The 16061-nt window shown below is 41.2% G+C and overlaps 2 protein-coding genes across 2 annotated transcripts in view; one reads left to right on the top strand and one right to left on the bottom strand.

Annotated features, from left to right (window-relative positions):
• The window catches only part of commd10 (COMM domain containing 10), a 721199-nt gene that overhangs the window by 483750 nt on the left and 221388 nt on the right, over positions 1–16061 (bottom strand). The window lies entirely within an intron of this gene.
• Positions 1–16061, top strand: part of fbxl17 (F-box and leucine-rich repeat protein 17) — a 207746-nt gene that overhangs the window by 66039 nt on the left and 125646 nt on the right. The window contains exon 8 of the mRNA XM_044026021.1: positions 11203–11333. Coding sequence (XP_043881956.1) covers positions 11203–11333 — 131 coding nt within the window. The remainder of the gene's footprint in view (positions 1–11202; positions 11334–16061) is intronic.

Below are 16061 nucleotides of genomic sequence, written 5' to 3' on the forward strand. Positions count from 1 at the left end.
TTTTCTTTATCTCCTCGTCGCAACACAACGTGCACTCAGAAATATGTGTTCATGTGAACGCACCTGTGCGATTTGTATTTGGTGCGTTTAGGCTTTACATGCAAGTGTAATGTTCCCTTGTGAATCTGCATGCCCGCTTTCCACCTCAAATCCAATTACAGTTGTGTTAATAGGACTTTGGCACATGATGCTTTGCTGCATTATTAGATTAAACAGCAGATTAATCTGTGCTCATGGTTTGGCCCCCCCTGTCTTCTCTGCAGCCTTTTCTGACCTTGGCCATTGTGTTGTAGACAGACAGTAATGAAGCCAGCCAGTCATAACAGCATTAGCATACCTGGAAGTGGACGAATACACATCTGCCTACACACACACACACACACACACACACACACACACACACACACACACAGTCTCACACAACTCATTATTATTTATTACCCCATTAACCAAGGTGAAGTTTTAAGGGTTCAAATGAACAAGTTCATAATTCTGGTATTATTTATTGTTTTTTTTCCTTCTGAACTGAACTTCCCCACACTTTGTTTTTTGTTGAGCTTAAACAAGACAAAACCACAGTTTTCATGACAAAGCAAAATAATTGTCACAGGTCGGGGCTGGGGCGATATGACCAAAAACATCTAAATTACAATAAAGACGTTTCACATCAGATAGAATGTCAGGAAATTAAAGATTGATTCTTTTTTTGCTCCTGAGTGAAAAATAAAAAAACAGCAAATTCAGATTTTTAAACACATTTCACACTGAGGCAAAAATATTTAATAATTTTTTTTTGTTATATATATATAATAATATATTGAGGCTTTGTGATATTGAGGAAAATTATATTGCAGTACTGTATATTATATTATTGACTTATTGCCCAACCCTTCACTAGGTCCAGTTATTGAGCCCTTTGATTGGATTGTATGATATATGGTTTTTAATTTGAACTCATTTTAATATATAATATATAAGTATACTACTTAGGCACTCTTACTCCTTCTTGCCCGTGAGAATCTTATCAGTGTAAATACATATTCATTTTAGCAGAAAATAGAACACAAATGGCATTCCTCACGTAACACTTAGCCATTTGTATAATGGAGACACAGTCAAGTGGATTCTCCGACATCTTAAGGAGTCTCTTTGTATTCTTGTAAAACAATCATATGAGTTAGCTCAAATAGCACTTTACATATAACATGACGTTGTTGGTACACACACAGCGTCAGGTTTTGTTTTTCAGTGAGGTAACAGAAAAACACATCACCATTACTATTAGGTTGCCTGTGAAAGAGCTCAGATGCAGCATTAGCTTATTTTCTGTAGATTCTGTAAATGTATTAGTCACAGTTGCTCCCTGAATCCTAACTAACTGAACACCAGAATAAAACAAAAGTGTGTTTCAGTGCTCACGTTTTGCCTCTGATCATATCCGGTGTCAGTGTTGTGTGTGTGTGGTTAGAAATGTGCTCTGTTGCATCTGGTGTGAGGCCCCAGTGTATGGACACACCCTGGAATAAAACAAGAAAATAATCTCATATATGCTTATTGGATTTACTTAATCCTTGCTTTAGAGGTCCGGTACCCATTTTAATTTTTTATTTTTTTACTGATGGAGCAAATCTACAAATCCAAAATCATCATCATTGCCCTTTTGAATTAAGATAGTCTTTTATTTTAATTTTTTTTTATTTACATAGTTTACATTCACTACCAAACTGCGGAAGATGTGATAATCAAAAGTAATCAAAAATAATAATACTTGAAGTCTATTGATTTTAATGAAATGAAAGTAAATGTTCTAAGGATATACCGCACAGTGTTTCTCCATAGATTCACTCTCTCTGTGTCTCTTTGATGCTGCCTCCACGTGTCTGTGATTAATCTCTTTTTGTCGTCTCTCTGCCTCCTTCTCCCTCTCTCTCTCTAGCTCCCTCTCTCTATAATATCTGACAGTAATTATCTCATTTAGCAGTTGATTCTTCCTCCCATTCATTCCCACGTGGTCCCACTCAGTGTCGATTGAAAACCATATTCATGTTTAGAATCGTTGCATTTCTGATGACTCCGTGGACCTGCATGTGACTCCGGGACTGCGGTGCTCCTCTCTTGTTCGATTTATTTCACACACACACACACACACACACCTCCCACCTCTTTTCCACCTCCATCTCTCTCTCTTTCTCTCTCTGTAATAATCTCGCAGCCTTCCTTTCTTGCAATCCGGCAATCATCAGAAAAAAGGGGGGAAAAATCCATTACTTTTATTAACTTCTCTCAAATGACACACTCATTTCAAATTGATGGACTTTTTTTTTTTCTTAATAGCGACTTTTTAAAAATTAGAGTGCGAGGAAATCAATTTAAAATGTATTTTCTTAATCAAGTGAGCCGATGAAATTGAAATAGGCCACCCATCGCGACGAGTTCAGTGCAGATGTTCCCTACAGTAACTGCAAAGCTGTGGCATTTATGCCTCTCTAATGGTGTTGCAGTGTTTCAAGTCCTACAGGAGCCGCGCAGTTCCTCAGTGATGCACGCAACACAAGTCAATATTTGTAGCCAGACACTGTTTGATAAATCATCATCTCGTTAGCAGCTGAAGGAGGGGGGAGAAAAAAAAATATATCAAGATTTCTGCTGGCTGAGGGTGTAAAGGCTTCTAATGGAAAACAAGCTTTCTCACACGTTCCTTTGTGGCTGGCAGTCACACACTACATATAGATTCAAATGTCAGAACACAAAGTGTGATCATTTTAAGAGCAAATACACGTGTGATGTGGTCGTTGTGTTGCTCTGCCAGGGACGTAATGTAAATTCAAATTTATGGTTGGGTTGTTGGAATGAAGCCAGTTCTAAGCTCTTGACATTAATAATATTTTTATTGATGGGGCTTGTCACATTGTGAGGCTGTGTAATGGATGTGGGGCTCTGTGGGTGTCCCAGAGCTTTCAGTGACGTGCTCTCCTTCAGCCGCTAATCGGAGAACTTTGAGACACGTGTGTTTGCATGTGTTTGTGTGAGGTTTCTGTGTGTTTGTGAGTTGTGGTTGTTTGGAAGGTATTAATCATTCTCAGGGTGTATGGCCTTTAGTCATTCCCGTGACAAGCCACAGAGGTGAAAGCACACATTACATTTTATTGTGTCTGTAGTGCACACACATGTTTGGTGTCACATTTTCCTGAAGAAAAGATGTTACTTATTAACGGTCATGTCTGTCTTTCCATCCATCCATCCATCCATCCATCCATCCATCATCTACTGCTTCATCCTCCATATGAGGGTCGCGCTGTGCCAGTCTCAGCTGACATAGCGTGATAGGCACCCTGGACAGTTCACCAGTCCATCGCAGGGCCACATACAGACAAACAACCATTCACTCTCACACCTACGGTCAATTAAGAGTGTCCAATTTGCCTAATCCCCCCCAAAAAACAGAGTAAACCGGAGAAAACTCATGCACACACGGGGAGAACCTGCAAACTCTATGCAGAAAGGCCCTTGTTCTGTGAACCCGGGTCTTCTTGCTGCAGAGTGCTAACCACTACACCAACCGTGTGGCCCCTGTCTCTCTATATCTTAATTCATTTGGTCCTTAATGCTCTATCTATCAGTTTATTTGCAAAATATTATGTCATGAAGAGCACCGTTCACCCTCAAAGCTGTGTGATACATTCAAATCATTAGCACATGAGTTCACACAAAGCCGATTAAACCTATCTATAGTGGTGTTTAGGTCTTGTGTTGCTCCTGTGGTGTAAACTGTGTCACCAGTCCACCACAGGGCAAACATACACAGACAAACAACTTAGAAGATGGCAGACGCCGTGTTTCTGCAGCAGCCTGAGCAGACAAACAGTCGGAGTATTTTTAAATTTTTGTATTATATTATATATATATATATTCATATATATATGAAGAACAACGTCCTTTCTAGGATGCGAAGACAACTGTATCTCTCTGACATGTTTGGGAAAGGGACGGGTGTGAGTAGGAGGAGTATGTTACAGACTGCAATTTTACTGTTGGATGTCATTTATTCGTTCTCTTAAATGTAAATATAGTAGTATGGATGTAGCCTCTCTCTCTCTCTCTCTCTCTTGAACACACACACACACACACACTTTCTCTTTCTCTCAATCTTCCTGTCAAGTGCTGCTCGTTTCTTCTGGTAGTGATTAAGTCCAAGGTCGGCTCTATCAGAGAGCCAGTGTTTGAAAGAGCAGCTCTTGGTGCCAGAGAGCCTTCATTCCTCCAGCCTTAGATGTCCCACTGATGGCTTCCCTTTGCTTGTCATGGCTTCCCACAATGCCCCTCCTTATACATCAGCCTATCACTGCCCTAAGACACTGAGGGCCTCAAAATGCCTTTTTTGTGTGTGTGAAAGTTCCCACCCTCAGGAGAAAGAGAGCAGGCCAAAGACATAACAAATGGAGAGACTGTTGAAAAATGTGTCAGAGATGAAAAGAGGTATGCGTTTGGAGACTGTAATAGCATTGTGTTGTCTCTCTGATGTGCAAAAACTTGGATGTTTCTGGTCTTAATTTGGGGCCTTGTGGATTAGTTCAACTCTGCCGGTCCAGTGGTTTTGTTGTTTCTTCACTCGAAAAAGGTTTGAAGTTTTTGATAAATTCTTTGTAAGTTTGACAGAATTGGACTCTGGGCAGCACCTCGTTCTTTTTCTGTGTTTATGAGCGAATAAAACAGTCTGACTTATGACAGGGAAGCTATTTAATTTCATAACCAGAATCATATGTTCGAACCGTCCTGGTGGCTTAGTACATTGGAGTACATACGGAGTTCAAATTTGGCTCATGACCTATGAAAAACAAGAAAAACACACTAATATTATATGCAGCTTTTCAAAAAAAGAAGGTTTTAAAGTGTTGAAACAAAGAAAGGTTAAGATGCAGGTCTTCACCTACTACCACCTTCACACCCACCTCTCCACCTCTCTTCCCCATTAAGGGTGAATGGTGTTGGGCTGTGCCGCAGTCTCCTGGCTCCTTATCTCGTGCCCCTGACTGGAGCACAGAAAATACATAATCACTGTGCCCTGTGTCAAACTGATAACCCCCCCAACACAAACCACAGAAGTGTGTGTGTGTGTGTTCACATCTATGTGTACCTTTTTCCTTGTGTGTGTGACTGTTTACTTGTACACGTGGATTGTGTCTTGAGGGATGGCAGAGAGGATAAAGGGGAAATGAAGGAGCAAGAGGGGGATTTGAAGGAAGAAAGGTAATGGGGTTGTGGGGGTCGAGGAAACGAGTCAAAATTGTAATAATTTTTCCTCACTGCTGTATGGAGGAGATTGGAGGATTTATGAATATAATGAGCAGCGAAGAGCCTGCGGCTGATGTGTGTCTTTTGTGAGAGTAATTGAAGAATAATTCATTTGGCTCTGAGACCTTTAACCTGGGACAGACAGAGATAGAGAGGTTTTTGACTTCTGGTGGGAGGGATATCATGTCTCATTATTGGCCCAACTACTGTCACCCAGCGCTGTAACATGGGTCTGTGCGTGTGTTGTGGGGGGGTGGGGCAGGGCGTGTGCCTATATGTGGTCATTTGGCTTAGTGCGCTGAAGAGAAACCAGCGCTCTCTCCCTCTCTATCTCCTCCAGCCTTTCCCCTCGCAACTGAGTTTGTTATCAACACCAACATACACACAGGATTAGCAACTGAAAGGGAGACGGAAGGAGGAGAAGGGGAAAGGGAAAGGAGAGGGGAAGTGTGCGATAGACAGTAGATGGGCACAAGACAGATAAAGAGAGAAGTTAACCGCACATATACGCACATATGCACGATCACGCGCACATCGGCTCACTGGCCCATGACTGATGGAGACAATGTATTTGTGATATCAGACCCATGGCCTTTCCAGTGTTTGCCCCAGTCCTTTTTCAAATATTCATATTCTGTCTAGACTGGCCTCTGTGTGTGTGTGTCTGTGATAGAGAGAGAGAGAGAGAGATTTGGGCTGACTGTGGAGGGATTGTCTCAGCACAGCGTTCTCCTGTCTGGGAGGCTCCAATACATGAAAGAAACGACAAACTCACATGGTGTGCCAGCTTTAGTATGCACTTGTATTCATCTAGTGACACGGTTGACATTCGCCTCATCTTGTCTCATACACTACAGCAACGTGTGCCACCACAACGCCTTGTGTTTTTGACTATATCTGCTTTGTTTTCATGTACAGCGCTTGCATACATGCGCGTGTGCATTTATATGCATTCCCAACGTTGTACACGCTTGCCTTTTTATTGAACAGAATGACATTTTGAATCTTGGAGGGGTTATAAAAGTGGCTGCTCATATTTTCCAAAAACCCAACATGCTCGGCTGTTTGTGGCTAAAACAATGCCTGCTCTGTCTGTGCTTTTTAAAATGTCATCTAGCCGCCCGTCAGCCAGGACACTGAGGTTGATCGACAGCAATAGCCATGAGGCCATTCGGCTTCTGTGCCAGCGTTTAAGACCGTGACATCATGCTCTCTCGCACGGGGTCCACCAAGGCCTCCGCTTCCTGCTTGGCATTGTGATTCTTGACGCTGTGTAAATAAATGTAGTAATAGCGCAGCTTGTAACTGCGCCACGGTCTGGCAGGACACACACAGGTTGACAGACAGACACACCCGCTGTGCTCCAGACTGTGACATGCACTAATGTAATAAAGTGTCAAATCAAGCTCTCCAAATATTGAACTCCAGCCTCAACTTGGCTGAGGGATACTGTACTTTTTAAAGCTGCCAGTTTTTTTCCCCCCCTTTTTATTTGAAGTGGTATTTTATGTTTGACCTCTAACTCGGGCTCTTATTTCCCTGTTTGAGAGAAACGTCTAATTGAAGCAGGTGAGAGCCAAACTGCGTGCAGCTCGTGGACCGGAATGTATTGAAAACGCTCTATTATGTAGGAATTTGTTCCTACTCCTGATCCTTGGACAAAAACTATGGGCTGCTCATCCATGGCTTAGTGAAGTAATCACTTTCTGTCAATCTAATGTATCTGTCAATTATTTAAGTAATTCATTGACTATTTTATTCCACAAAATGACTATAAATTGTATAAAATATTGATTATCAATTAATTGATTCAAATATTGCAAGCCTAGGCAAATTTAATTGAATTATGTGATTATTTCTCTTTCCGTATGTGTTATTAAATACAAATGTTTATTAATTTTAATTAATACACACTTCTACAGACGCCTATCTTAAAATGTGTTCTTGCATAGTGTGTACTTAAAAATATAAGAAATGTGCAACTTTATTTTGTGAAAATACATTTGATACGTAACATGCTTTATTACGTGATTGTTTTTTGGTTTATGTAGAAAATCACAGTAACCAAGCAGTAATTTTAGATGCAGACCTGTATAGAATAATAACTATAATATTAATAATAATAAATATATGTCAAGTTCTTCACAATTGTAGTTAAGTACTTAATGACATTTGTGAATTTAAGTACCTGCACATGAGCGCCATTCTTCCAATCACAATTATTTTTGAACGTGACCGTGTGCATTTATATAGTATTCATATAATCTGTGTGTGTGTGTGTGTGTGTGTGTGTGTGCGTGCGTGCGTCATTCATGTGTGGTTTCTCCGAGCCAGAACTCCACACTGGCCTCAGAGCAGCTGGATTTTTCGCAGGTTTTACTGTTTTTATGAACAGCATGAATAATTATCCAGGTGTAACTGCCAGCACAGTGGAGACGAAACAAACTCTGCCTGGTTACAGACCTCAGCCAACGAGGAGAAAAAACGCCAAACCCCTCACCAAATCCCCTGCTCTCTTTTCTGTTGCTCTCTCTTTTGCACAGTTTCGCTCTCACTCTACCTGCCCTTTTCTTTTTAGAAAATCACAGAAAAAACCTGAACAGAAAATAAGATTTATTACGAGTGGAATTCTTTAAATAAGATTGGAAGCATTAGTCATAGGTGTCATAGGTGTCAAACTATTAGGCTGACCTGTCTCAAGTTATTTCTTTTCAGTCAGTATTTATCTTTTATGATGTCCGCTCATACTAAACTGTGCGACTTAAAGTCTCTGCCGTGACTTTTTTCCTCTCCTACAGACATCTGCTAAATTTTCAGATGGTCTTCAACCTAGCTACACAACCGACCAATCAGAACTCAAACCTGGTTGGCCTGGTTTCTCATTGGTCGCCCACATCAATGAATGTCTGTCTATTGGTTGTAGTAGAAATCCTATCATGCAGACATAAGCAGTTTTTGAAGATTTGGAGAACAAATACTACTTTTGATGTCTAGGGCTTTTCAAATCGACTCCAGGCTTAATAACCATAAATACTGAATGCATGAATGTATGAATGTGTGAGGATGTTTGTGCCTTTATTGGCTTTTTTTTATTTATTATTTTATTTTTATTATGAACACTGTGAGTGTATGCTGTCTCTACTGTATGAAAACTGTTGGCACTGGTCACTTTCTCTACATCTTGGTCTGTTTTTTTTTTTCCACTTCCTTTGTTTTGCAAACAATGCCACAACACACAGACAGACACACACACACATGCATGCACACAAACGTGCACACAGAGCAGACACGCACACACAAATCAGACTCATTCTGCATGAATAATTTAGCACTTTGATGCAACACTGGCCACAGCGGCACATGACAGTTTGTGTTCGTATGTGTGGCTTTTCTATGTGTTTTTGTACTCGAGCACGTCTGTTAATGCTTTTCCCCCCCTTTCCTTAAATACTGTTGTTTATTCTGTTCATTTCAGTGGCTGGATATACCTTTTTATCATAAGAGGTGTGGAATGGATTCATCTTTCTTATAGGCAATGATAAAATGTGGCCACAGGCCTCAAAGGAGTCCAGACAAATAGAGCACCTTTACGGAGTAAAGGTTCTTAAAGGCTGTTTTCCACTTTCAACACAACATGGCATCACACACTCAGTTCGCAGACTGTGTTTGTTTGTCGCAATGTTTGGATTCTTAGTATGTGGGGAGAGGCGTGTGTTTACATGTGTGCTTACTTCACACAGTGAGCCCGTGGCTCTTATCCATTTACCCCGTATGTCTTCATGCTGCTCGGTATATGTCATACCCACGGAGCTGACAATGGCTCTCAGTGATCTTAACACCAACTGTAAACTTGTTTTCTCTTTAGCCTGGGCCATGACATTTATCTCCCTACCTCCCTGGTGACTGGGCTGGAATACCATGCCTCTGTTATCTTGTGTGTGTGTGTGTGTGTGTGTGTGTGCATGCACCTGTGCCTTAAATAAATCAAATCAAAGAATATACACCTAAACGTTTAAAGAGTGTGGCACCGTTGGTTTCAAAAGTGTGAGTGTGTCAGGAAGTAGAGATTTTAACTGGATTAATGTAAGCCTCCCTCTTTTAAGGTATTCAGATCAGAACTCTGGATTATTCAAAGTCGCAGAGATGAAAGGAAAAAGGGAGGAGAAGCTCATATTGGCTGATAACCCCCTCACTGCAAGTGTGCGGAATCGTAATGGTAAACAGTAGCAGCGAGCAATTTATAGGTTTTGTCAGCGTTGTTAGCTTTTACTCTGCGTACAGGTCACTACAGTTGGCAGAAGACAGGTTTACTTGGTGTATACAGAAAGATATCCACATTCCTTTGTGACGTACAGAGCCCTAGACGTGAAATAGGGTGAAAATAAACCTCTAATTTGTGGGTATAACGTGCACACATAATCCTAATTAATAATATCATTCCCATGGATTACTTTGAGAGCTGCATAAGCAAAAAGGGGCGCAAGAGGGCTGAAGCTGCGCGATGGGCGGAAATAGTGTGATTGAGTTTTATTTTAGGTTGGGAATGAGTTACGAAGAAATTCTCAAAAGCCTGGCATTACGAGGAGTCTGTATTATTACCCAATCATTATTACAAATGAATATTTTCTGTGCATATTATATTAGGGGTGGGCGATATGACCTAAAATTAATATCACGGTATTTTTCATCTTTTGAACGGTGACGGTATAATATCACGGTATTACTTTTTTTGGTAGGTTTTGGGAGGAGTACATATTTTTTAATAATATTCTAATCTGATATTTGTAGTTTTTTTTCCTTTCTGATCCGGTCCCCAGAGGAATCACCGCTAAACAATACTAACAACGAACAATACAATACTAATGTGGTGGCCTTAAATTTGTTTTTGTTTTCTTTTTTCAATACAAACATAAAAGGACAAATTTTCTGAATATGAAATGTTAGGTTTACATAGCGTTGTGCAGTCTGTGTCCAAAACATGCGAGTCTCGTATATTTATTAATTTCCAGAGCGCGCACCATGTTTGCACCGCTGTCAGTTGTCCTGCACATCAGACGCGCTTCATCCAAGCACCGGTCAGAAAGTGCATCCTTCAGGCCTAACGCAATTATTGCTCCGGTGGGGTCTTCGGGGAAGAAGGCGGTCTGGAGGCATCTGCTGCGCAACTTCCAGCGGCCTCGGTCTCTCCCTCTGGTTCCAACACTCCACTCATCTTTTTTCAGATATTATTGGCCCGACCTTTCTTGGCGATGTTTGAGCAGTTGTTTCTTTATTGATTACCCAAGTGCTTGTTACGCTAATTTAATGGCCACTCCCCTTTTACCACCGAATATGTTTTACTTTTTTATTTGCAACAAGATATACAGTATATAAGGACAGATATTCAGACCACTGAACGTTTGAAGAAAATGTAATACATTATTATTTAGAATTAGGAGATTATTGGCGCTCAATTGATTTATCACGGTATTGACGGTATTGCAAAATCCATATCATGGCGCAATGTCACACCGGTGCTGACTATGACACCGGTATACCGCCCACCCCTATATTATATTGACATATGGTGACATATGGTATCCATTTAGTGCCTCTCTAGTCTTGTTGACCCCTCAAAGCTGATTTCCACTGCAGTATTTTCCATTCACATCCATTCACTCACACATCCGTACAGCGCCTCTATGTGCATTGTGTTTTCTATCACACATCTTTCATACCGATTCACACGCTGCCAGCACAGCCGCCAGGAGCATCGCGGGGTCAAGTGTCTTAAAACATCAGCATTGTCGCCCATACATAGCGTACATGTAGTTCAATCAGCTCCTATATCATACGTTATCGCCTTATTATCTACCTTCTACATCTGTGTGGATGTAACGTGGTTAAATATGTGCTTTTCTTCTCTTGTAGCTACGGAACCTGAGTGTCCTGGACCTGCGGCACATCTCGGAGCTCAACAACGAGACGGTGATGGAGGTGGTGAGGAAATGTCGCAACCTCAGCTCCCTCAACCTCTGCCTCAACTGGAGCATCAACGACAGGTTTGTCGGGGACACTTTTACTTGTGTAGCCAAGTGTGACGTGCAGTGTGAGTGTCGATGGGTTTTTCTCAACCCACAACATAGCAGGGACCGTCTTTGCAATGGTCATTTATATAGAAAATAATATATAAAGAAGGTAATAATGCTTGCACAATCACTCATTTAGGTTTAAAAAGAGTTTTCTCTATTAAAGACAGACTATCAAATGTGCGTGCACCAAAAAAGTGGGTGTACACACATTTCCACACATCGCTCCTTATGCTCTATAGTCCTTTATGAAAAGTAATACTCATATCTTAGGCAAGGTTTCCAATTATGGCTTTGTCTTCGATAAGCATTAGATTTGGAGTTCTCCTGCATCACTGCACTCCTCTGCGAAACAAGATAAACAGGTCGAATGAAGTAATTGATTAAATGATAAAACCCCATCAGCTTTTTTTTTTATATTAACACACATAAACCACACCATGTTTGACACAACTGTGTTCAAACCTTATGAAAGTTAAACACATGCCAAGACCACACAGATGTCTCAGCACTGACAGTTACAGTCACTTAGTATATTATTCACATATTCAAATCATTTAAAGGAAACATAGAGCAAATATGCCAACCGTAGTAAATCCTGAACACTGACATAGGGACAGGTGGACATGAGAATTAAAACACAAGTTAAAATCTTTTTCGCTCTTTTCTCTACCATTGTTTCCGAATGGGAATGAGCCTGTAGTAGAGTGTGTGATGGGAAGAGTAAACCTTCCTGTCTTTTATTTATTATCTTTTGTTTTATTCATACGTCTGTATTTAATCTATTGATTTACAGCTAAGGCTGCGGCTTATGTGCCGATTGTACTCCCATTCTGCCCTTAACACAATATTGAATTTGCCATGGTGCATCGAAACAATAGATGCATGCAAGCTGTGTGTGTGTGTGTGTGTGTGTTGTGCGAAATAATTCTTGCATTATTGAGTTTACAGCATACATGTGGTGGGAACATTATGGTAATATCTCACCTGCCTTCTTTCAATAAAAAAACATGGAGTTTGGTGAAATCCTCACAGGAACACATGGTGTTATCAACTTCTTTCCTTTATCTCATACTCACACGCGTACAGTACAATCTCACACACACACACACACACAGAGGGACAGGCACACGCTCGATTGATTCAAGGCTGCATTGATTCCATAACAATATTTACTGCATTGGTTCTGGGGCTGGAGGTGCACGTGTGTCTGACTTGATTTGTCTGGATCACCTGTGGGAATATTGGAATTTAGAGTGGTGTGTGTCTGCGTGAGTCTGTGGGAGAGATAAAGCCAGGCAGGGTTTGTGCGTTTGTGTGGGCAGAATGAAGCGGGGACAGCGGGGGGTTCAAGGCTGAGGTGGACAGTCAGAGCTGAGGAGTTTGACATGCCTGCTGCTCCGATGCTGCGTGTCCCGCCACCTCCACCACACACACACTTTCTCTCTTCCTCTCAATCTTCCTGAAGCAGAAGTAATCTTTGCTGCAGTCATGTGTGTGTTTGTGTACTGATATTTGTAACCTCTGTAGGACATTTTCTGGCGTAAACACTGACCTTGTCAGGACCAGTAGTCCTCATGGAGACCATAACCTGGTCCTAATGAAGCATGACCTCATTTCTGAGGAACAAGGTTAAGTTTAGGGCTAAAATTTGTATTGTTGTGAGGTTAAGGTCAGGGTTAGGCATTGTGTGGTTGTGGATGAGCTGACTTTGTTTAGGTTCAATATAATCCATCTCATATTTCGCATACTTCACTATGCACAAAATGCAAATAAAAATCAGCAAAACCATTTTAGCTGAGTCATGTTTGGGCTATTTATTTCTTCTTCTTTGAAGTGACTCAGCACAAATGTGTTAACAGCTTCATACGTTCATAAATGGACTAAAATGACTGTGTCGGACTAATATCGGTAGATACTCAAGTTTTTGATATTGGTATGATACAAAAAAAATTGGGTATCGGCACCAGTTAAATACTGTATTTTATCACCAATTTTTTTACTCTGAAATGGTAAATGTGCGTTTTCGAATAATATTTCACACGTTTGAGTGATCATTGAAAAGTGGGAAAGGCTGTGTAAATTCTCTGACATCTGCCCCTCACTTGTGTGTGGGGGGAAATGAAGTGGTCAAGGTAACTAAATAATATTTTTAGTATTGATTAATCTGTTGAGTGTTTTCTAAAATGAAATAAAACATTTAGAATTAAGAATCGTGTCAATCGGTGTTTCACAAACCAAGCAAAGAAGCTTGATTTGATTTTGACTCTTTAACACTGAACACAAAAAAGTCCAGGCGGAGACAGTTTCTTTTAATAGTCAATAATGAATCAGTTTATCCATTAATACCATCAATATTTATTTGAAACACAGATTGTTTAAAAGAGGTTGGTGGTCTCACTGAATCACTGTGAGTGTGAGTCTTTAAAGCGGGAGAGAGAGACAGAGAAAGAAAAGAGGCTGAAATGGTTTATTTGGCTACGAGTTCAAACAGTCAAAGGTCATACCGGTCGCTGCTGACGCCGAAGCGCACACACTGACTCACTCAGGTTGTTTCCTTATGGTCACAGTCGAGAATGACTCGACCCTCCCTCACATTATCTCACTAAGGATACAGCTGGGTCATTTTGTGTGTGTGTCAAAATGGAGACAGTGGACTCAGAACAGGTAAACAGGCAGAGGAAATGACCCCTTATTTCTAGGATCAATTTGTCCCCCGTCAAGGGGCCATTGGAGAGATAGAGCTCCGTGGGAGGTAAAGCATTTTCATGTTTTTTTGCTCCGACTCTTCTCGCTCTCTTCTTCCTTCTTGTCCCTCATCTTAGAAAAAAAAAGAAATAAACACTCTTGACTCCCTCCATCTTCTCTTGTAATAACCAAAACCAGCATCCAGTGTAAAAAAAAAGAAGAAAAAAGCAAGACATGATGACCAAATAGGGACTTCCCATTGTCAGTCTGACGGGCTGATTGTGACAGTAGGACGCCCATCTTCTGGTCACTGTCATTTCTTGGGGAGAAGTGATGTGATGTTCTGCAGGTGGCCATTGTTGGCCCTGTTATTTTTCTGTATCCTCTTCCAGCGATGATGGGAGACCAAAGTGGGATTGTGTTTTTCAAATGGCACAGCGTTTTGAAAATGGGCAGAGAGTCACGATCAAAGTGAAGCGGCACCGCAAATGGCACCACCGCTCACTTTTTAGAAACAAGTTGAAAACATAGTGTCAAAGTTTCACCTTTTTTTTCTTTTCTTTTCCTTTAGTTTGCAACTGAGTTGATGTGATCACATTTTTCATTTGGATAAATACTTTTTCCTCCATATTGTGCTTTTATGCCACGAGTTAAGGGGATGAAACGCGGATTTTATGTGAATCTCGCGTCTTTGCAGCCAACCTTGTGTGTGTATGGGTGGTTTTTGGCCGAAGCAAAGAGTCAGCTATTACTCTGCAAACATTACCCCTGCTCCTGGACACCGGGCCTATGTTGACATGCAGCTTTATGTGCGTCCTCTGTCTCTGTCTAAGCTTTTGTGTGTCTGTATGTGAGGAAGGTGCGGTCAGCTGGCTGCAGTCTTTGCCGAGAGCAGCTGCCGCGAGTAAGTGACTCATTTCTTTTTATGGGGTCTGTATTGTTGGAAGTTGGGCATTTTTCAAAATTCCTGCTGTTCTCTGTCTTTCTCCCTTTGTCTGTCTTCACTTTTTAGTATTCCCTTAAACAGAGGCATCAATATTTTTCCCTTATTAGTTTTTTTTGTTCTTCTTCAGGCCAAGAATCCCTGCATATCTTCATTACTTATGAGCTTCACAAATCATAGCTCAAATTGGCTGCTCTACATTTTTGTTCCTCTCTCACCAAAATCGGAGTGGATGAAAGATGACTCGGGGCCCTCTCTGACTTTGAGGAGCTTATAAAGCAGAAAATAATTGGAGAAGCATTCTCACAGAAACACACCTTCTCCGAAAGTGTAAAGCGGGTGGATTTTGAGGCTTTTTCAGTGGTGGCTCATTCCAAATAGCCTTTGTAGCAGCCAGCTGGCAGATCTCACCGTGCCTGGAGAAGTGTTAAACACCACAACTGAATGAGTATATGATACATCAGTATGATCAATGCTGTGTCAAACAACAGCAGGTTTCTTTTACTTTTTTCGGGAGGGGGGAGTGAATGTGACCAGGTCCTGTTATGAATGTTGGCTGCATTCGTGCACATTTTACAGTAAAAAGCAAACTCAAGAAAGTGCTTACCTACTTTCTCCCACATACAGCTGTGTTATGGACTTACGCTTTTAGTCCAGGGTTCCCACGGGTCCTTGAAAGTGTGTGAATTTGAATTTTGTTTTTCAAGGCCCATGGGTCATTGAAAGTGCCTTCATTTTGTGCAAGAAAGAAGTTACACTGTCCACTGTCTCGCTCCGCCGCTGACGTGAGATTCCACGCAGAACAATGAGTGAGTAACATGACGCAAGAGAGAGCAAATGACGTGATTCAAATTCAAATTCCAAATTCCAAGACTGGCTTGTCCAAGACCTTTTAGGACAATCACTTGTCCAGATGCAGGGCGTGCTGCAAATCAGTCAAAGTGGACGCCAGCGCTTGAGGGAATAGGCCCTGGAAAGTCCTTGACTTTGATGTCAACCAAGGTGTGGGAACCCTGTTGGTCATTCTTTGAAAGGTCTACTGGGTAAGAATTAGTGACATCTACTGGTGA

Source organism: Solea senegalensis, linkage group LG5, assembly GCF_019176455.1.
Source record: "Solea senegalensis isolate Sse05_10M linkage group LG5, IFAPA_SoseM_1, whole genome shotgun sequence".
NCBI classification, from domain to species: Eukaryota; Metazoa; Chordata; class Actinopteri; order Pleuronectiformes; family Soleidae; genus Solea; species Solea senegalensis.